Consider the following 23993-nt stretch of genomic DNA (forward strand, 5'->3'; position numbering starts at 1 on the left):
TTTAAATACCTTAGTACCTCTCCAACAAAGGCTAAAAATTAAAACAGGAAAATATTTTGATGATCAAAAAAACAAAGCTAATATTTTCTTTCTATGGAAATATGTTGTTTATTAGTAAAGGACTTTATAGGCAAAAGTAGAAAATGGCTGTGTAGCCTTGGGCAAGACACTTAACCATTGCCTCGCAAAAAAATCCTTTAAAAAATAAATAGAAAATGGAAAAAATAGATTGAACTTTTTGTAATTTTTGGGTTAAAGTTAGTGTCAGATGTGGTATAATTGGGAATCTGAAGCCTCAAAAAATTCAGGATTAGAATAATAGGCAAAATACCAAAACTATATGAGGATTGCTTGCAATAAACTAACCTTTATAGCAATAGTTCATTTTAAAAGAAAATTGCATGATTTCAAGTCAACTTGTAGAAGATTCTATTCATTTCATAAATACTAACTTTTAAATATATATGTATATATATATAATATTTTAAATACTTTATAATATAAATTAAATTCTCCACTGGACCTGAAAATGATCCTAATGAGAAACTTTTATTATTTTTTTCTGAATTGACAATTTCAGTGCTAAAGGGAAGCGTCCAATAAGGAAACTATACCTAACAATAAAGAACAAATAGCAACTATCCTGTATCTTCTAATCTTAGAGTTTTCAAGAGTATTGAGTGCTTAAGTGATTTGCTCAGGGTCACAAAGCTTTGGCTTTGTGTCAGAAGCAGGACAAAGTTTGAGGCTAGTGCTCAATCAACTATATGTGCACCAGTGTACCTTAATGAAACTTTAATGCTGAATTTATATTTTATCTTCTTAATATAAAAATGCTTTGCCTAGAGCGGGCAAAATTGAAATACCTTTATTTTTATCAATTTCACATTAAAATAATGTTCTTTTTCCTATAAAAAAAGAAATATCTGTCATTTTATTTTTACATGTATTTGTTTTTCAGAAAAAAAACAAATTACTATATCTAGTTTTACTATTTTATTTTTATGCGGAGAAAACAGGCACTATTTATCTGTGTTTTATAAAGTGCTTCAGTATTTCTCTAGAATAGACCCATTAGTGATTTGTGTCCTTTGAATATATACATAGCAATCCCATTTTGTCAGATGCAAACAAGTATTTCTGAGACAAAATACAAATATAAAGCAGACATTTGTTTAAGCAAACAGGTAATTTGTTCTCCTGTATATCTGATACTTATTTGAAATGGATGCAAGTACACAAGCTCAGCCATTCATATTTTGATTCCTATTTATAAGCTGTGCCATTGTCCACTAGAACAAGTCTGTTTGCAACAGACTCAGAGCTCTAGTTTTTTTCCAGGAAGAGACAATGATTACATTAACTGCAGCACAGGGCAGACAGTGCCTCAGACAGACACTGTAGTCTAAAGGAAGGACTGACATAAGAAAGATAATGAACAGATAAGCTGGTAGTCTGTATAGAATTACTTTTATCCTATTTTTTTTGTCTTTAGGAAAGTGTTTTATTGAACTCTGGTTATCTAGGTATGGGATTTTCCATTCAGAGCAAAAACTCCCATTATTTCTTTATTCTGCTCTAATATATTATTTCAGAAGCATTCTCACAAAAATATCTCAACTGGATGTGACTATCTTTTTTCAAAAGAAACATGATGAGCATGTCCTAAAATGAATGGTAGACTTTAGATAAAAAGAACCTCCTAAATTTTATTCTCTTGCTATAAGAAAAGCAATTCTAATAATTTTCCCCCATTTTTGCCCTGGTTAGTTAAGTTTTAAGCTATTTTTCAATACAGTAGTTCAGAACATTATTTCTTTTCATATCTATACATTAAAGAAATTGTGTGTGCCTGTTGAATGGATAGGATTTATTTTCGGTTACTCTCAGCATTGCAGAGCACAATCTTAAAACTCAAGATAATGTGCATAGAATTGTCTATCTTTATTCTCTGAATGGACACACATACACAAATATGTGTGTGTGTGTATATGTTTGTGTATGATCTTTGAATTCCCCAGTTCTTTTAGGTTCTTGTTTATTCAAACCTAGTTAGCTAGTAGATGTTTCTCTCAGTTATTTCTTGACTCATGGAAAAAACACAACAGTGAGTAATATAAATATAAACTTCAGACAATTTGATTGATGAATTCTTTGTTCAGAAGGCCTGAAATAACAGATTTCTCCACATATTATATTAATTTGAGCAGAATCTAGTTGAATCATAAGCTTTAAGTATATGATGTGAATTAGCAAGTTGTGACATACCTTTTATTGAACTGTTTTATTGTCAATATTCTATTGTCCACACTTTTAAAAAAATTAAGGGTTTTTTTTCCTACTTATTTCTGTTCTTAGGAAAGGAAAGTTGTTTTGAACGAATAATTCAAAGGTTTGGAAGAAAAGTTGTATATGTTGTTATAGGAGACGGTGTAGAAGAAGAACAAGGAGCAAAAAAGGTAACTCTTCCTATATGGTTGGACTCTTATTTTAACTGAATAGGTCACTCAAAGGACACTGAAATATTATGGTAAAAAAGTACATTGCCATGAGAGGAATTCATCTTTAGATGTTAAACATTTCTCATGATTGCAGCTGTTCAACCAAGCATTTATTTTCCTTCATTGTATTAGGAACTTAAATGTTTTCAATGAAAAAGATACAAAATGACACTCTTTGAAATACAGCAGTATATGAAGGAAAACATTTCTTGGGATAGTTCTAGCTCTAAATATTTATTTCAATATATGACCAATGCAGATCTTTTTTTTTTTAAAAAAGCAGTATGCGTGAGGAGTGTTAGAGTCTCATTTTACAGGTAAAAACTTCTCTTATCTTAAACTGTCCCCCTCCTTGTGAAGTCATCTTTTCCAGAACACTGGTCCTTCTCCAGAACGTAAATTATAGTCAAAGGACCATGATCTTAAGGATTCTATTGTAATCCTCACAGTTGCACCAGCAAATAAATGTAATTCTTTCATGGCTCTTCATTTTATTGTTTTGTATACCTAAAGAAGTAAAGGCAGATTTTTTTTCCCAAGGTAAACACATATTTATTATTTAGTCAAGCTTCATTTTAATTTCAAAGGAAAAGGAAAGTTGGAGTATTTTGCATCTGAAGTAAACTTCTTAAAGCTTAATAGCAATTTGGTTCTAGTTCTGATTATAGAAATACTCTAACTTTTTAGTCTAGGTTCAGGTTTACAATGATTTGCTATTTACCAACTTCAACAATTTAACATCTCCCTTAATCTGTTTCTCAGTTTTTCCCATCTTTAATCTAGATAGTAGCTCATGCTTGTCTATCACACATGAGTGTTCATATTATAATCTAAATGATGCATAGTATTAGGATATTAAAATTTAGATAATATTTTGCAGAATATAAGCAAATTAAGTTCATAAAAATTCACAAATATTTTATATATTATATCTTGTAAGATGTTTTGATTTTTCCCCATTTTAGTTGTGTCCAATTCTTTGTGATGCCATTTAGGTTTTTGCTGGCAAAGATGCTAAAGTGGGGGTGGCTAGGTGGCTCAGTAGATAGAGTACCAGCCCTGGAGTCAGGAGTACCTGAGTTCAAATCCGGCCTCAGACACTTAATAATTACCTAGCTGTGTGGCTTTGGGTAAGCCACTTAACCCCGTTTGCCTTGCAAAAACCTAAAACAAAAAAGATACTAAAGTGGTTTGCCATTTCCTTCTCCAGCTCATTTTACAAATGAAGAAATTCAGGTCAACAGGGTTAAGTGACTGCCCCAGAGTCACACAGCTAGTAAAGAGTGTGAGGTTGGATTGACTTCACCACCTAACTGCCCATGCTGTAAGATTGAAATACTCATAATTTGCTGCTCATCTCTTTTTTTCTGATAAATATTGAACACACTTTTCAATATTACATATAGTCCAATGCAAATTTTCCATAAAATATGTTAAATGTCATTAAATTAACCAACAGAGGAATTTGTTCAGAGCTAAACTCTCATACATTGATTAGGTTATCTCCTTTAAATATTACTTAGATCCATATATTTAGGAACATCCTAACAAATAATACAATTGGCATTTTCAGACAAACTTTGACCTTGAATTGAGCATCATGTCTATTCTGAGTGATGCAGTGGTTAGAATACTGGGCCTGGAGGCAGGAAGACTAATATTTGTAAGTTCAAATCTGACCTTAGATACATACCACTTGTGAATTATCACTTAACCCTGTTTGCTTCAATTTCCCCATCTGTAAAATGAATTGGAGAAGGAAAGGGCAAACTAGAATATGTAGCAAGAAAGCCCCAATGGAGTAAAAAAAAGAGTCAAACAAAACAACTAAACAAAATACTACATTTACATGGTGGTCTTATATTGTCTTATGTGGGCATGATAGTAACCCTCAAATCTAAGTTAATTCCACGTCTGCCTGAAATTATTGTGGAACAAATTAAAATTCCTACAATTTTACTGTTCCAACTAGATGATCTGAATGCTTTCTCGTTAGCTAATGGACTAGTTCAGGACTCCCTAAAAAGATCTAGCTCTACCAAGAATTTGAAAAAAGTGTCTTAGAATCTAGGGGATGATCACAGAGTCATAAAGGAAGCTATTTGCCCAAGAAATTCATAGTTGAGGTTTGGTAACATTTAATAGTTTGAGTGATAAAAATCACCAATATTATAGATTGCATGTCCCAGTTCCCTTGTTGATCAGTGACATTGTAGGGAAACATATCTGTTGGTTCTATCGGATCTGAGTGCAATATAGTGAATCATGAGATTTCCCAGATTTACTAGTACTCTCCAAACCCACTCCTTCCTAATTAGCTGACAATAACTCCTGAATGGAGTCCAGATCCATTTCATCTTCTTGGCAGAGTCTCGAGTTAGTGACAACTCAGCTACATTGGACCTCCTGGAAGTGTCTTCATGAAGCCTATTACTGGCCTGTATTTCAGGAAAAAGAACCAAGGTTGAAGTGAACTTAGTGGTAAGCCAAAATGGACACTTGCCAACACATGGGTTTGCCTTGGAGGCTGGTATTTTTTAAACTCTGGCATTTTCTGGAAAGAAAAAACTCAGTGGTAATTCCTATTAAAGGTACCAAAATGGTTGCTATTCACCTTGTAGTAGCCAATGTAATGTATCTGAAGTTAGCCACTTATAATGCCAGGAAAAAAATCAATAAATTCCATTGAACAAAATCAAGAATATAGTTATTGATTTTTCTTTTACAGAACCTTCCTAAGATAGAATTTTTACGTTGATTTATATTGTATTATATGTTTTATATATTTAAATATATATATGTAATATATAAACATGTATATTTAAATATGTACATTTAAGTAAAATATAAAGAAATAAAGCTATACGTTGTGAGGTATTTTTCTGTAACATAATTTTTTTGCTAATTAATAATGCAATAGTTTGCATGAAATGTTAATTTTTAAGGTTACTTATCTTTTGTTCTTATATCATGTTCTTTACAAAAATAGTGCTTACCTTTCCCCCAGTAACATTACTCAACACTTCAGCCTTTTCTGAAAGATTATGCAGAACGCTGGTCCTATGAGTTCTACACATTGAGTCAAAATTCCCATCAAAATAAGGATAGGTGAAGTAAGAATCATTCTATTAGATATTGCCAGCTTCTATCTGTATGGTCTTGGATTTGTACTAGTTTTTGTGATTCAATAGGGGAAAAAATTTCCAACACAAACAAACAATTTTAGTGATGATATAGTAGAACTAACTTCATAAACAAAATGATCTGACTTTCATAAAAGATGACAAGTGAATTAATTTTTTTTTATATCTTAGGAGGTAACCTTTCTAACACTATGCCAAAAAGACTAGAGGTCAACCTATAGTGATGGAAGAATTTTCCTTATTGGGGAATTTTCTATTCCATTGTGATAATAGTTCTAGTCCCTAAACTTATCTCTCTATAATAAAATTCAACAAATATATTAATGATCAACCTTGACCCTAAAGAAAAGAGGAAGTGTAGCTCCTTCTCTTCTTTACAGCCTATATATATATATATATATATATATATATATATATATATATTGAATTATGTATGTTGAATGTCATTGAATATCAGTTAAAGTTATTTAGTTTCTTTTGAATAATTTTTTCACATAAAACATTTACTAAAACATGAGACCTAACAGAAATAGGGTAGTAAAGATTAAATATTATGAATCTTGTCTATATTTTAAATGGGGATTTGTACTTAGATCAGAAATTCAAAGGCATGTGTCATATTTGCACTTTGTTGAGAGACAGTTCTTCAATAAGTATTTATTAAGTGCCTTCCAGATGCTATGCACTAGTGAGCAAAGACAAAAACAAAACAGTTGCTGCCCCAAGAGAGTTTATATTCTGTTCAGGAAAAAGGAACAGATATAGATAGACAGTGTTATTGTTGTTCATCCTACACTTCTGAGGAGGGTCAATGACATCACAAGGGTGATGTCTTAAATTGGATTTAAGTAAGGTAGAGTTGTGCAAAGTCATCAGTCTCATGGATATAGCCATAAATGTAAATGAAGCTATATCAGTGTCCTCCCATACATGTATTAAAGGGGAAGACATCAGCAAACTTGGGGAGAATCAGGAAATTTATCTTCTCAGGTAGCACATGAAGTAAATCTTGAAAGATGCTAAGGAATCAAAGAAGTAGAGGTGAGGAATGAGAGCATTTCAGGCATGACAAACTGTCTTCTCAAGAGAAGATAATATCCATTGTAAATTAACTTCAGTACATATTTTTTCTGAAAAAAGTAAAAATTTTCCAGCTATTTTTAAAATTTCAGAATATCAATTCATTCCAGCAAAAGATACAGATGTAATGAGTCCATCATTTAATCGTGTATTTTATTTTATTTTTTCTTTCATACCTAAGTAATTATTTTGGTCCTTCAGTAAAGGCATAAAATTTCACTATGAGTCTTATAGAAAAAATTCTTATCTGAGTCTAATAGAAAAAGTTCTGATATTTTTATTTGTATGAATAAATTATGAGATGTTTTAATCTTAAAATAAGTAATATTACAAAAATCTAAATTTAGAGGGAAATAAATCTATAATTCAGGTGTGTTTCACTATACCTTAAAGTAAAATAAATCATGGGGTGATTACCCTCATGATAGAGAGATGCTTTGCTTTGCAAAAGGAATTAGCACAGAGCTCCTTCCTTGTGCACTGAAAATGTTTTCATTACCAAAAAAAGCAATTCATAACTCACATTTAAAGAAAATGTCTATTAGAATTAAATGAGGGTCATATATATCATGACCATTGTCAGTATATTTGTACATTTGTCATTTCCTCTAATTTGATCTTTATGATGGAGGTGGGGGGGAGGCCATCCAAGAAGATGTAGATTATTTATATTGTTTTGTTTCTGAACTTAAATGAAACTAATTAGTAGCTGGGTCAAAAACACAAAATTTAACATTGATTTATCCTATAGAAGCAAATTCCAATTCACATCTCTTTAAAATTTTCCCTCACTCCCCCTTTTCAAGATGGCTTTGTTTACCTGTCAGTTTCATATATCCTTTTACAAGCTAATACAAAGATTTTTTTTCTTTTCCCTGTAGAAATGTCTTTCATCTCTTCAAATAATGCTCTCTTGCAATAAATGACTTAGGGTACAAAAAATGCAAACCAGTGAGAGTTTCATCCTTTGTTCCTTTATTGGTGGTCAATGAAATAGAATTCTGTGGAATAGGAACAGGAGCAGAAGTCATCCTTCTGTTCTTTGCCAGAAAAAATCCCTGAGCTTTCTTCAGTAATTTAATCTAAAGCAGTAATTTCTAAAAATGAAAAACAATCTCCAGAAGGCACAGTTAGGAAACCATGTCAAAAGAACAAACCATTATTCTGAGAACATTATTTTGTCTCCAGATGAGTAAATCTTGGAAGTGCTCTACTAGTCACACTGTAAGGAAGATGTTCTTTATTAGATTCTATCAACCTTATAAAAATATGTTTGGGTGACTATATTTAAATTTACTTGATTTCCTTAGGCTTCCTATGTGTTTTCTTTTATGAATTGTGAGAACAATTGTGACAAGAGGTCCCTAGGCTTTGGATCATTTGGAACTAGGACAAAAAAGGGCTAAGAATCCATAAAATAGTGGAATTTGGAGTCAAGATCCCCACAGGATCCACATTCTGCTCCCTTTAAGACTACTTTTTTGATTAGGCACTTTTAACTCCCTGGGCCTCAGTAACAAAATGAGGAAATTAGATGATCTGTAGGTGTGTTCTAGCTCAAAATAAACCCATTTTTCATTTTTAACATGTGATATTGAGGTTCAAAAGAAATCTCATTCATTTTTGGAGGCAAAGTAAAATGTAAATGTAAAGAAATTGAAAGATTATGTATTAAGTGAAAGTAATGAGGCAAATAAATGATAAATGCCTTGGGCATTGAAATTTCAAGAAATGCAGATATAAGATTTATGTCATCATAAAAGAGAATTTTTAAAGTAAAAGTAGTGCTTTATTTTGTAATTTTTCAATTGAAGACAACTTGTTTATATTACAAATAATTGTATATACATATACATATATATGTATATGTATATGAAAAATCAAGAGGGAGTAATTTGGAAATAGGAAATAGATCTGTGAATCCACTATTATGAGGAACTCCACAGTAAGGAAATTTCCCCTCCCAATTCAGGTTGACATTTTGTTTACAGAATATGACCTTAGAGAGTTGCTTAGAGAGGATTAGATGTTAAATGACTTGCTCAGTCTTGCTGATTTTGAGGCTAGCTCTTTATCCACTGTCCCATATTGCTTCTATAATAATAATAATAATAACCATAATAATAATAATAAACATTTCAAAGAGAAATGCATTTTCTCCTGTGTTTAAATATTGGAATTAATAATGCATATATTACTTAAATGCTAAAATTATGGATTAATCACTATGATACTTGATTATATACAGATTGATAGAAAATAATTATGAATCTGTTGCTGAGGGAAATTTTTTGAACTCTTCCAAAAATAAATGATATTTCACAGAATTCATTTTCCTCCTAAGGAGGCTATCATCTGACTAAAGCCTAAGGATTACTCAGATTAGAATGGAGTACAAGAATTGTGGTATATACTTCTCTGAAAAGTCTTTAAAAAGAGGCAGCTAGGTTGCACAGTGATTAGCACCAGGCCTGGAGTCAGAAGGACCTGAGCTCAAATTTGGTCTCAGATATCTAAGAGCTACTTAATTGTATGACCTGAGGCAAGTCACTTAATGCCATTGCCTTGCAAAAGCCAAAAAAAGAAAAAAGATGTAATTTAAAAAAACTCCTTCAATATTATTACAGTCCTTCAGCAAACTGTTAAAGTACTTATAAATTAAATATATGTATATATATATGTATATATACATATTTAAATAGTTAAGTTCTTTTTGATAAATATTTATTCAGACTTGAGTGCCCCAAAATAAGATATATCATTAGAATTATATACAATTACATGGTTAAGGGTATATTTGTCTGCAGATAATATATTGAAAATGCATATTTAGACAAGGAAAGAGAATTAAAAATTCTGAATGTGTCTTCCAGGGGAGAATTTAGGTCTATAGAGTTAGATCTTTTGGGTCATTCCCAAAGCTTTTAGTTCTTGACCTGCTATTCTTCTTCCTCTATAGCTTTTTGGTTAGTGAACCAATGTTGTGTTATTATTTTCTATTATCATTTGTATCATCATGATTCTCAAATATAGATCTCTAGCCCCAACCTTGGTTCCAAGTTTCTGCCCTAAATTTCTGTGTATCCATAAAGAATATGTCCTTTCATCACCTCAAATTCAGCTCAACCAATAACTGAACTATGCTGAAGGTTACCCTTCCTTCCACCTTTACTATTTCTATCATTAGTGCCACTATTCTCAAAATCACTCAAGTTTAAAAAAACCCTGAAATTTCCTGCATTACTTTTCTTTCTCCTATTCTTTAAATATAATAAACCATCAAGTCCTGCCCAATACTACTTCTGACAGCCGTTTCACTTTTGTTCTTCTTTTTCCATACATTGGAGTTAGAGATGTATAATAAGAATTGTTGGGTTATAGGTGAGAACAAAATCTCAAAATCTGTAAGACAGGATTAGTTCATTAAGTGAAAAGATATAAAGGCAAAGATTTACTCAAACCTTAGAATGGAAGAGTAGAGTCCAAAAGCTAAATCCATAGGTATTCTTCACTTCATGACCAAATTATAGATTATTGTCAGCCTCTATTAGTTTCTGTGACATAAACTGAACTGAAAAATACTTGTTTAATTGAATATTCCCTCCTCCTACCTATCCACTCAGTGGACTAATTCCAAACTTGCCTTCCTAAAAACAATTCTTTAAGAACATTTGTTCCCTGTTGCCTACTGAATCATATCTAAACTCTACTTTCCCAAGTCTTACATATCTTCCAGGGTAGCTAAATGGTACAGTAGATAGATATCCTATCCAGGAAACAGGAAGATCTGAGTTCAAATTTGACCTCAGACACTTACTAGCTCTGAGATCCTGGATAAGTCATTTAATCTTGCATGCTTCAGTTTCCTGATTTATAAAATGAATTGGAGAAGGAAATGGCAAACCACTTCAATATCTTTGTCAAAAAAACCCTCAAATAGAGTTACAAAGAGTCAGAAACAACTGAACATAAACAAAAAACATCCTTCAATGTCCACTAAAAAGCATCACTTTTTTCAAATTGCCTTTCTCATACAAACCATCCCCCTTCATTGGATTTCTGAAGCTCTTGTTAGCTTTCTTTTGGAGTCTATTTTATTGTCCTGGGTTAGTGAAAATACTGGAGTCAGGAAAACCTTGCTTTAAATTTAACCTACATGACCTTTGCAAACCATCTTATTTGAGACTTGGTTACCTTATCTGAAAAATAAAAATAATATTACTGATATTCACTACCTTACAAGATTCTGAGAAAAGTATTTTATAAGGCTTAAAGCACCACAACAAACACGAAAATATTGTTTCCCATTTCACATGTCATCCCAGGGATGTAATATACTAGAAATCACAGGAGTGGTCTTTTTTGCATTCATTTTGCATTCCCCCACAACATCCAAAATGGTTCTTTGAACACATTCAAGAATTAACATGGAATCATGTAGCTGGAATCATCCTCAGATATCACCAAGGTTAATCCTTTCATTTTGGAGATGAAGAAAGAGACTCTGAAAGATTAAGTAGTTTACAGAAGGTCACATACCTTTAGTAGCAGACTCAAGATTAGAAGAAAGATCTTCTGATCTAGACCAGTACTCCTCCCAGAATACTGCACAGGCTCTTTGTTTGGATATGTTGGTTTGAATGGGTGTGAAATGTTTTCCCAAAACATTCATTCCAATTTTACTTTCAGAGAATTGCAATACTTATAGGATGTATGCTCACCTATACTTTAGCAAACATTCACTCTAAAACACACCAGAAAATGATTGATCAAACTTTTACTTAAATACTTTTATCAAAGTGAACCCACTAACACCTGAGGTAGATTGTTCCATTTAGGGACAGTTCTACTTATTAGGGAAGTTTCTTTTATATCAAACCAAAATCAGTCTTTCTCAGCCTCTAACCATTGTTTTTAATTCTGTTTTCTGGGACCAAGCAGAAAAATTCCAATACCTTTTATACACTATAATGCTTCAATCCTTCATACAGAAGATTTACAAAGCCTAACAGTACTTTTATACAATATTGAAACCCAATATTAGAATTTTCTTGCAGGTGACATTCATTGGAACAATCAATACTTCATTGCTAGTGAACAGATTAGGGGGCCTAACTGTGCAACATCATACCTGACTGCTTACTGATAAACTAAAACACATCTTCTGTCCCAGCTTTCCTTTATCTGTTGTCCCCCACTGTTTCTTAAATTAGGGACTATTTCACCTTTGCTTTTGCATTCCTAGCTCTGAATATTTGCTTGGAATGTTGTTTGTTATGGTTCAGTCATTCAGTTATATTCAACTCTTTTGACTCTGTACACAATACTGTCCATGGAGTTTTCTTGGCAAAGATACTGATATTTCCTTCTCTAGTACATTAAGGCAATCAGGAAGGATTAAGTGAATTAACCAAGACAGCTACTAAGGGTCTGAGGTCAGATTTGAACTCTGATCTGACTCCAAGCTCAAGGCTCTATCCACTGAGCCACCCAGCTGTCTCTGGCACATAATACTTAGCAAACTTTTGTCTTTCCAACCATCCATCCAAATATAGGTAACGGGGGGGGGGTAACTTCTGAATTAGTTGGCTTATTCTCTTTGACATAAAGCTTCAATCCGGACATATTAAAAAGGTCACATTGTATTATATCTATTCTTAGAACTTTAGGTGGTAGGGAAACATTGATTCTCCATTCTTTCTGCCTCTGTGGTATCTCCATCTCTTCTCTCTGTTCTGTCTCTCTGTCACACACACACACACACACACACACACACACACACACACACACACAAAGAGTGCAATAACTATTCACCTAATCCTACTACTGACCAGTATAGAAAATTTGACATATTCCATTTCTAGCCTGGATCAATTTCTCCCTCAGGGAATCTGGGGGACTCACCATATTAGTGTTATAATTTTTCCAGATACCCAACAATAGGTTTAACCACTGTAGCTCCAAACTCCCCAACTCAAAATGACTACCAGTCTCAGGAGCTCCAGGCTGACTCTGGAGTCCAAGAACATTATTTCAGCTCCCACTTTTAAGGCTTTCTCTCTCTGTGTGACCTTGTGCAAATCACATTATTTTCCAGATCTCTGTTCTTTCATCTGTAAAAATAAGAGGGCCTCCTCAGTCTCTACCCAAAGCATGAATCTTGTCTATGCAGAACAAGCTGAGCTCAAAAACCTCCTGTGTTGGGAATTTTTTATACCACAGGCATTCCATTCAATTTCTTTTATTTTTCTTTTTGGACAGCTCTCGTTGCTAGGTAGTTTTGCTTTATATTGAGCTAAATATGTCTCACAGTAATTTATGCTTAATAGTTCTAATTCTGCCTTCCAGAACTGAAGACTCAGTCAAACCCTTTTCCAACTTTAAAACGTCAAAAGAAAGCAATCATGGCCCCTCCTCCCAATCCTTTGGCTAAATATTCCCAGACCCTTCAAACAGTCTTCATATGATGTGGTTTCTAGTTTCTCCTCCCAATCAAAATCTGGAAAGAATTCCCATGTTCTCCAGATCCCCTCTTTGTCAGTAATGAGAATGGAGTTAATGCTGGAGGCATGAATATGAGCCTGTATAAATTCTTAAGGACTTTATGAAAGTTTTTGGTTTGATTGTGACCTACATAGCCAGGATTATGATATGAGCTTCTCTATTCAAGCAGTTTACCTGGTTCATTTGTGCTTAACAGATGTAGATGATATATATTCATTTCTTTTCTGTAATCCCTTGATTGATGCATTGTTCTCATTCAACTAGTTGTGGTAGAATCAGTTTTCAGTATCCCTAGTGATTATGTAAACAGCTTAATAGATGCTCACCCACTCATTGTTCATGTGGGTCTCTGCTACAGGGATTTGAAATTTCTCTGAAAATCTTCTTTATTCTTTATTCATTGGGAGTTTCAAATTAAGTTGTTTAATTGTGCTGGATCAGAAATTGCCAAATTACTTGGCTTGATTGCCAAAGAGAACTTAGAATATAATATCACATAACCAGATATCTTCAAGATGACCCTGAATAAGGCACTTAACCTGTTTCTAAACCTTATTTTTCTCATCTAGATAGAGAACTAATGGTACTTTTGTTAGTACCCCCTAAAAGGTGTATGTGAGGTAGAATCTTTTCCAGCCCTTGAAATCCTTTATCAATAGCTATATCACTACTATTTGACATGCCACTAACCTGATTGCAATCGGATAATCAAAGCAATTCCACTTGTTTTTCTTTTGTTTTTATAGATTAGTGGTGATTATGAATGACTTCTTTTTGGGAAACATTGACTTCTGAACTCTTTGTCATTCTCCTTGTGTGTTATACTACCATATATACTCCCCCAGATGACTGTACTCTAAACAATCTATTTATGGCTATAGGGACAGCCTCTATAAGCTTCATAGGATCAAGACCCTAATGTTCATTTGGATAAATGAAATTTCTCATCTTTTTTATTTCATCTATTTTTAACTTGTTTTAAGTTTTATTATTTTACCTCATGCTCATTTCTAGATAAATCTTACTCCACAGTGAATCTTACTTATATCCAAAACAAATTAAGTAAAACCAGTTGACGTAGTGACTGCAACTTAAAATGCAGACAGCATCCAAAGGCATAGTCCAAAAAAGAGGATGGCACATTTCCTCATCCTGGGGCCAAAATTAATCAATATAGCATTCAGCTTTATTTTATTGTTTTCATTATTATAGTAATGGTATATAATGTTTTTCTAATTCCATTTACTTAACTCTGTATCCATTCATACATATCTATGCTTGTTTATCTGAATTAATAATATCAATTGCTTCCTGTAATTATTCTTTTTTGTGCGCCACAATTTATTCATCCACTCTCCAAATGATGGAGATTTTCTATATGACTACTTAGAAAGATGAAAAGGAAGAGGAAAGAGTCATTGGAGTTTGTGACATTTCTGGTATTAGAAACTATAGAGAAGTGATGTTGTTTGTGAATTTCCTTAATATTCTTTGGTGAGTAAGAAATTAAAAAATATGAACTAGAATTATAGGTACTTATTGTCATATATACTTATTTGATTTTATTCTTAAAAAAAGACATTTTTTTTTACAAATGGATAATTTCCACCATTCAGTTTTTGGTATACTTAGGATAGCCATTAGTTTTAGAACTATAAGGCAACTTGCAATCCAACTTTGTCCTTTTATGAATAAGGAAATCCAAGGACCAGAAATATTTTAACTTGATAAGGACACATAGGTAAAAAAGAGATGTAGGTTTTAGATGCAGGGTCACTGATTTTAAATGCACCAATGTACTACTCTATGACATTACCTTTCATTTACTTGTCAAATGACTGCAGATGTACACTTAATATTGGATAGTCAGTTTTTCATTACTCCAAGAGGATATCATTGTCATAGACAATTCAAAATAATTTGCAATTCAAAGCCATTTACAATGGATGAGAGAACTTGGAACCATGTCAAATCAGAAAGGGTTTAGAAGACCTAAAGGTTGGTAAATAGAAAACTTGGGTCAGCTGGGGTCAGAGATGTGGGATATGATCTCTGCCTTCAATTGTCAATCTTGTAATTTCCCATTTTGGAAACTTGTTCATGTACCAGTGGGACTAAAAATATTAGAGAATAGGAAGGGGATTCAGATCATACAATTAGAAGTATGAAAATTAGTTATAGGAAATTAATATTCATTCAGTGTAAGGAGAAATTTCCCAACAGTTATAGCAATTCTAAAACAGGGGAAATTAGATGGTACAGTGAATAAAGAACTGTGCTTGGAATGAGGAAGATTAATCTTGATTAGTTTACATGTGGCCACAGACACTTAGGCAAGTCATTTAACCCTTCTGGCCTTAGTTTCCTCATCTATAAAATAACAGGAGAAGTAAATGGCAAACCATTCCAATATCTCTAAAAGAAAAAGTCAAATGGGGGTCACAAAAAGTCAGGCAAAACTGAAACAAATGAACAGTAACAACTAGAATAAGAAAGTAAATCCTCCTTATGTTGTGTGTGTGTGTATGTGTGTGTGTGTGTGTGTGTGTGTATATGTGCCAAGTTTTTGTGGATATTATAGAGGTAAGCGATGCATCAATGCAAGTTGGACTAAATGGTGGAAGCAGTTCCAATGCTCAGGCATTTGGCTTGGAGTCAGGAGGACCTAGATTTCAAAAACTGCCTTGATTACTCACTATCTGAGTGCACAATGAAGGTGATCTGGGCAAGTCATTTACTCTCTTGGTACCTCAGTTTCTTCATCTGTAAAACAGGGAAATTCGGCAACTTATTAAGTCCCTTCCAGCTTTAAATCTGTAGTCCTATGAAATTATCAGAGGTCCCTTCCCACCTCCCATAATGGGATTATATATCATGATGTTAAGCCTTTATTAAACTCTAATTATATGCCAGGTAATGTGCTTAAGAAATATGATATATTATTAGTTAGACAATGTATGAACTTAATAACTTATCTATATTTTACACATATAATTTAATCAGTGGTCCACCATTACCCAGGAATTTCAGTGGTTGAGATGATCTGAGAGCATACTGCTTAGTGGGTTTTGTATTGACTTTCAGATAAATATACCAAATAATTACCCAAATTGATAGCAATACTACTTCCTATGTGCCAAAAATCTGCATTTTGAAACTGCTCATATTTCATAGATTTACACTTGCAAAAAACTACACTTTAGCCTTCATATTATTTTTTGCTTAAAAAACATCTTTGCCCTCTGAAAGAAAGGTGATGGTTATCTCTTCATTATTTATGGAAAAAAATCTTGCTGATGCTTCAGAATTCAAAGTTTTTTGAGCAGTAAGACTTTATAATCATATTTTCACCCTTCATGGATGAGGTTATCTGTGTTTTTTCCTGTTTTTGGTTTATTCAGGTGGTGCTCAAGCATGCATATGGTTTAAACCCATATTTCTAAGCTTCTCTAAAAAAATACAATTTAAACATTCATTTAAAAAATTTCCATATGGCAATGCCATTTGGAGGTCATTGCAAAGAATAGCCAACATAAACCACTCCAGTGAAGTTACTTTAGATATGAGGAAAACAAAGTTTTGATATATTTAAATTACTACAAACCACACTTGCATGAATTGTTACAATTACAAACTGTTTAAAATTTAAGTTCTGACATTATGTTGTATAAATGTTTCAAAAAATCCAGTGTTCCAAACTTTCATTTCAGCTAATGTTTTCTTTAAAATAGAATCAGTAACCATGTTGCAATGTAGATCTTTCTACTTCAGATCTAAATGTATTCTGAGTAAATCATTTAACTTTTCTCATCCTCAGTTTTCATATCTGCAAAATGAGGGCTTGAAAGACAGTAATAATAGCACTTTCTTCACAGAGTTGTTGTGGGGTCAAATGAAATTCCATGTGAATTGATCTCTGAAAACCGTAAAGTTCTATATAAGTAATAATTATTTTTATTTAAGAACTCCATATCTATTTTTGAAAGGCACTCTAAGTAATTAAAGTTTTTAAATTATTGTACTTTAATCCTATCTCATATTCCAAGAGGTTTTAGTTTTTATTAAGATAGACGTGATAATGTTGACCTGCAGTGGGAGGTTTCTAAACTAATTCCAGAAAGAAATGATAAAACATTTTTAATTGATTTCTAATTAGAGAAAGGTAGCATGCAAAAAAATTCATCAGGTAAAATTCCTTTTCTTTTGTTTGTTTTTGCCATATACAGCATGCAATGCCATTTTGGAGGATCTCAAGCCACTCTGATCTTATGGCTCTTCATCATGCCTTAGAACTGGAGTACCTGTAGCAGCCTGAGAGCACTTTGAAATTCCCCTACTTCCTTATGTCCAAGGACAGTACACAGGAGACCTGCGTCTTGTGACAGCATTGGACTAGAATGTTGTGGTTTCCACTTTCAGATACAAAACTGCAACTGGTATTAACCTATGTCCTTTCAGTAAACAGAGGACCATGCCTTTTCCTTCAGAACGGCTGTCGATTCTAGTACTGTGAACCCAATGGGAAAAAGACAAAAGCCATGAGAATGTCCTAACCATGTGTCTCTGCCACATTAGCTACACGGTTCAAACCTGTGAAGGAAGAAAGACCCTAAAATGCTTTGATTTGTAGCATCTTCAATGTGACAGAAACTGCTTCTTCAGTACAGCAAACTTGATTGCACAATGAAGACTGGGATTGCTTTATTTTATTTTATTTTATTTTCTCAATACCAATGGAATAATTTTCTTGTAAAGAAGGTTGACTTTTGGATATCTCCTACCCAGGGTACTCTGTACATCCCTACTTATTTATAAACAGACTTTGTTTTTGACATCAAGTAAATGGAAGGACATTTGATGGGAGTTAGATGCTTTCAGACCTCAGCCTTCTTCTGATAGACACAGCAAATACTTGGATTTTAGCACATTGCGAAGTAGTTTAAAGTATGTCTAATTTAAACAGATGTGTACATCACTGAGACAATCATGTACAGGAAGAATTTTTTGTGTAAATTTGTAATAATGGATGATTCTTTTACATATTGCTTAGGGAGATGCTATTGAAAGGTAGAAATGCCTTGCTAGTGAAATATAAGAGGCAGCATGGGCATAATGTCTCATGGTGCACTTATCAAAGGGTTGGGTATAAATATGTAGATAATGGATTTTTTTAGATAAATTTGTCAAGACCAAAAGCATGGATGTCAAGTGTCAATCAGGATTTTGTTTTTTTTTTTCCTAGCTGTTTTCTTTCCTTCAATTCTTCTGCTTAAATGAAAAAGGTCCATTAGGACATCATTATTAAGAACAGCAAGCCCACAGCCCCTCCTCTCCAGGAAGTTTCTCAAAAGAGTTGAAGAAGGAAACCCAACACCTTCCTTGTTTCAATTTCAGCACTAATAGATGTAGCTACTTGAAGAAAAAATAATCAAATGCCTCATCCCACAGAAAGAATGTAGAGGCTGGATATATTTCATTAAAATGTTTCTTGGGTGGAATCCATCAAAATTTTCATTTAAATAGAAAATTAAAATTATTCTAGTGTCCACATTCTTTTGTTAAGGAAAGAAAGGAATATCATAGCTCTATGAAACTGGGAAAAGATCTGCACCCAGTCCTTACCTTTCCTTCTTTTCCTTACCTTTCCTTTTCTTCTCTCTCCTTTTATTTTTTTCCATCTCTTCTCCTCTTTTCTTTTCTCTATTTTGCCTCTTCTCTCTCCTTTTTCTCTCTCTTCTCTCTTTTTCACCCCAATTCAATTTTCTAAAAGCAAGATCCATTGCCAGCAATGAATATAGAAATATTGTTTTCACCAAGAAGCTGGTATTTCTTTCTGCCTACCTTGTGGATGAACATATACATCTGGTAAGTAGAGGCTGTCATATATCTCTATCTGGAAGGCAATTTCTCCCTTAGAGTGCTCAGTTTATTAGTAAAACCATTTTCTTGACCTATATCTTGCCCTTTTCCTCAAATCACTGTATTGAGGAATTCATCTCTTCTAATTCCTTGAGAAAAAAAAAAGCACCAGCTAACCAGGGAAGCTAAAGAGCACCTCCATCTACTTACTAAGGATTCATAATGCTGCTACTAGAATTAGTCATTTGTGAATTCCCCAAATTGCTTTATCAACCATATTAGACTTTTTATGTTTTGCTTGAAGCAAAGACTGATTGGCAGATTTTTTTTTTAATCTTGCCTTTTCTTTTCATGTTTCTATAATCAGTATGCAGACCGGGGAAAAACATTTTTTTTCTGGGCCTTACTGTATTAATTTTTTTAAAAAAAAAAAAAAAAAGGTGTGTTGTGTCCACAATTGTGTACAGGATTTTTCTTCATTAATTTTGCGTTTAAATTAATAAAATTGATTTGTGAAATATTGAACAATTTCTCTTGGACTTGTGTCTTTGATATTTCTATGCCTCCCCTTTAGGTTCTTGATGTCAGAATTTGTGTAGCCTTTAAAGCTGTATCCTTTCTTTCCTGTCCTGACAAGGGAAGTCATATGAAGAATTTGTAATAATTTATAAATCTCATACTGATATAAATTAAAAGCAAGTAAGCTATTACTTTCATCACTTGGAATAAATGAAGAAACTCAGAGCCATAAATGCACCAGAAGTGATTCTACATGGTTAGCTGATCACCACAAAAATATATATAAAGTGACCTCAGCACAGCATTATCTGATACCACTTTCTGTTCTAGAGTACAATTCATTGGTTCAGCAAATATTTATTAAGTTCTCATTTGGTACCAGATTCACTTGTGGGAGATAAAAAAGAAAATAAAATCTCATGCTTGTAGAGCATATGACCTTGTAAAGGAGAAAAGAAACATACACAAATGATTATAATTAGAGAGTATTTTATACATATATATGTGTGTGTGTGTGTGTGTGTGTGTGTGTGTGTGTGTATATATAACAAAGAGGTTATTTCCAAATGAGGAACATCAGACAAGACTTAATATAGATCACATGTGAGTAGAAATTGGAGAGATAGAGATGAATTAAACATTCTAATCATCCCCAGATAATGAAATGATCAAATCAGATTTAAGCATATTTTCATTTCATTTTTTCTCTCTTTTTGGACATGAGTAATGAGGGAATTTGTTTTGCAAGACTGTTATAATATGCTATTATATTTGAAATGAGTAAAAATTAATTTTATATTTTTAAAGCAAATTACAGTGCCTTTTTAGGATGTTTTAAAAGGTAAGTCTTCATGAAGGAGAGATTTCAAATTATTGAAATGATAAAAAATGTTTATCAATATGAAGAATGGAAAACATGCTGAAAATTATCATTCAAATGATTTTCATAAAATTAATATCATTTCAACCTTTTGTTCAAAAACCCTCAATAATTTCCATTGTCCACAAGAGAGTCCTGCCACGATATGGCCCCCAACATGCCTTTCAACATGCCTTACACAATTTCTCCATTACATTTAGACTGCTTGTTAGTCACTCTCTCCCAAATGTTCTTCCCTCCATACCTATTCCCATACAGAAATTTCTCCCTAGAGTGTTTCATGAATATCAGAGAATTAAATATCAGTGATGGATAAAAGAAGACTTCCCTTCCCTTCCTAAGTTAGCCTTAAAAGAATTGAATAAAAGTTCAGAACTGGAGTGGGAATGTTTTGGGTAGTGATAAGTCCAAGGAGGTAATATTAAACAAGCAAGTTTGCTCAAGATTGTGAAAAGCCTTTTAGACCAATGATGTCATAAGGGGTGAACTAGTGGAAGGATGGAAAAAAAGAATGTGTATATTATTTGTAATAATAATCAAAAATTACAGAATTTAAAAATCATGGAATTCTAGAAATTTTAGAGATCCAAGGAATAGGCAAAGAATACATTAAAGCAGGAAGGACTCATCATTGAGGATGTTAGAGGGGAAAAAAAAGTGGACAAAGGAATTGGAAGTGACCTAGGTAGAACCCACAAATAGCATGTAAAATTCAAGAATGGTGTTTGTCTCATTGATCTATCATTTATGGTGAAAATGGAATCCAGGAGACTGAGTGCTACCAGGTAGATGGCAGTGCCAAGGTGACGTCTACAAATGATCAAAATGAATAACATCAATGGGATGTTATGAATCACACCATTTCAGGTTTCACTTATTAGTGACTGACAGTTGTTTGTAAATGAACCTGAAGATTAAGATGCTTCAATGTTATTCACAAAATTGCCTATTGTTTCATCTGATTCCAGTTTCCTTATTTCTGCAAAAATCCATCTTCTTAGAGCCACAAAAGAATACAAAAAGCTGAGCTTTGTAGCTGGTTTCCAAGTACAATTAAAATAACAAGCAAACTAGCTTATTATCCCTTGGTCTCATAATGTCCAAGGTTCTCTATCCATAGGGCCAGTGTCCAGAAGTCTCTGTCTCTCCATGGAGTCATGTCTCCTGAGGTAGTTCTACCACCCTCGACTATCTTTTTCTGAAAAATTTAGAGAGCATTTTGTGAAACCTGTCCCTGGGCCAAAATTTCTAGTTCTACCTTTGTATTGCTTTAAACCCTGCATATTCCTGGTAAGGTTAAGGGAGTTAAGAATCTTGGATTGAGGCAGGTAGGTGGCACAGTGAATAGAGCACTGGCCCTGGAGTCAAGAGGACCTGAGTTCAAATTACATATCAGACACTTAATAATTACCTAGCTCTGTGACCTTGGGCAAGTCACTTAATCCCATTGCCTTAAATAAGGAAAATAAAAATTTTACAAAGAATCCTAAATCATCATAACATCAGAGGAGCTAAGATTACAAATAACCCAAATGACAACAATAACATAAAAGGACTCAGTGGGGTTGAGTCAACTGTAATACATTCATTCACCTTGCATGTTTAAACTGGCCTAAAAGGCCCAATTGAAGATATGTGCCCTGAGAAAGTGTTTTCCTTTCTTTGGGCCTGTTTCATCCTGTGTAGAATTAAGGGATTAGATTAGGGAATCTCTAAGATTCATTCTAGTTCTAAACTCATGTGCTTTTATATTACTAGATAAAAAGAATCAGATATGATAAAAATGAGAGTAATATCCTTAGTTTAATTAATGTCTTTAGAAGCATCTTAGAGCATGGCTTTCCAAAAGGGTGAATTGTTTTCATTGCTGATTCTCAAAGTGTGTTCCATGGAACTTTAGGAGTCCCTGAGACCCCTTCAGGGAATCTACAAGGTCAAAATTTTTTAGGCACTTCTTTTTTAAATTTTTTTTTTTAAATTTAAGGCAATGGGGTTAAGTGACTTGCCCAAGGTCACACAGTTAAGCCATTAATAAGTGTCTACGGTCACATTTGAACTCAGGTCCTCCTGACTCCAGCAAGGTGGTGCTCTACCCACTGCACCACCTAGCTGCCCCTGAGCCACCTAGCTACCCTTCAAAATGATTTTCATGATAATATTTAAATATTATTTTTCTTCTAAAATATTCTTCCCTTTCCCAACTAATTAGCTATGTGAGGTCAAATTTTCTTCATTTACCTGTACTTCAAACAAAACAACATATTCCAAGAAATTGAATATAGAAGTAGATATGAGAATCCAGCTGTCTTCAATCAAGCTGGACATCAGATTTGTAAAGATGTGTAGAAAAATTCTATTTTGTTAGATTTTTTGTTTGTTTTAGAAAATAGTTATTTTTTAGAAAAAAATATCTGAGATCAAATTTGAACTCAGAGCTTCCTGACTTCAGGTCCTTAATTGTATCCATTGTATCACCTAGCTGCCTAGAATGAATTAATATAAGTTCATTTAATGAATTTATCAGTTTTAACTTCTAATAAAGTAAAAATTGATGGCTATAACCCATATAAATAGAAGTTTTCTGGCTGTTCTCAACAATTTTTAAGACTAAAAATGATGAGATCAAAATATTTGAGAACCACTGCTCTATAGCAAATTTATAGAAACCAAAGACAAGAATTATACGAGACAACATGATGGACATGTGATCTTTACTGTTGTGTTCACCCACACCAAAGAGTCATGGATCCATCAATGTCTCCCTCCTATCCCTAAAATAAACATATATCAAGAGAGATTATCTACATAGAAAAGACCATTTTGTAAACGTCTTCACTTTCTACCTTAAAGTGATCTTTGATTATGCTATCCAGCAACTGACCTCTATATAAGAATGAATGTTCAATCATCTGTTTTTGATAAGTGACGGCAACTGCCAAGCTCATAAAAGGATTTAGGGGAAGGGAATGAAAGGTGTGGAGACTGGACAAGAGTGATTTGAAAAGCACTAGTCTAGTTACAGAATGAAGAAAAAACATGTCCCTGAATTTGTGTATAATCTCAAATTTTACTTAAAATCAGGTAGTTTTAAAACTGACCAAGTCTAATTTCTTCATTTTATGAAGGAAATGATGGCACCAAGAGGCAAAATGAGTTAAAGGATCTGTATTCAGAAAACCTAGATTCAAGTCTTACTTCTGACATTGATGATGTTTGTGACTTTAGACAAATCTCTTAACTCTCTGGGACTGTTTCTTCTATAAAATAAAAGCATTCTTTTGAAGGGCCAGTCTGAACATACTACATTTGCTTCTAAGCTTTGATTCCAGCTCTAAAGATATCATCACCATATCTCCATAGGGTCTCCACCACCATCTTTGCATTCCTGTGCTATCATTTCCCATGTAAGCTCCTTGAGGGCAAGGACTGTCTTTTTTCTTATATTTGTATCCCTCACATCTAACACGACACTGGCAGTTAAGCTAGTTGGCAGTTACTTTCCAGAGG

General features: G+C 33.3%; 1 protein-coding gene across 11 annotated transcripts in view; it reads left to right on the plus strand.

Moving 5' to 3' along the window:
* The window catches only part of EYA1 (EYA transcriptional coactivator and phosphatase 1), a 148304-nt gene extending 128689 nt beyond the window's left edge, over nucleotides 1-19615 (plus strand). For all 11 annotated transcript variants that reach the window (XM_074207096.1, XM_074207097.1, XM_074207098.1 and 8 more), the window contains exons 17-18: nucleotides 2359-2459; nucleotides 17455-19615. In XM_074207096.1, coding sequence (XP_074063197.1) covers nucleotides 2359-2459; nucleotides 17455-17535 — 182 coding nt within the window. In that variant the 3' untranslated portion in view covers nucleotides 17536-19615. The remainder of the gene's footprint in view (nucleotides 1-2358; nucleotides 2460-17454) is intronic.
* The last annotated feature ends 4378 nt before the right edge of the window (nucleotides 19616-23993 follow it).

This window comes from Macrotis lagotis, chromosome X (genome assembly GCF_037893015.1).
Source record: "Macrotis lagotis isolate mMagLag1 chromosome X, bilby.v1.9.chrom.fasta, whole genome shotgun sequence".
Classification (NCBI taxonomy): domain Eukaryota; kingdom Metazoa; phylum Chordata; class Mammalia; order Peramelemorphia; family Peramelidae; genus Macrotis; species Macrotis lagotis.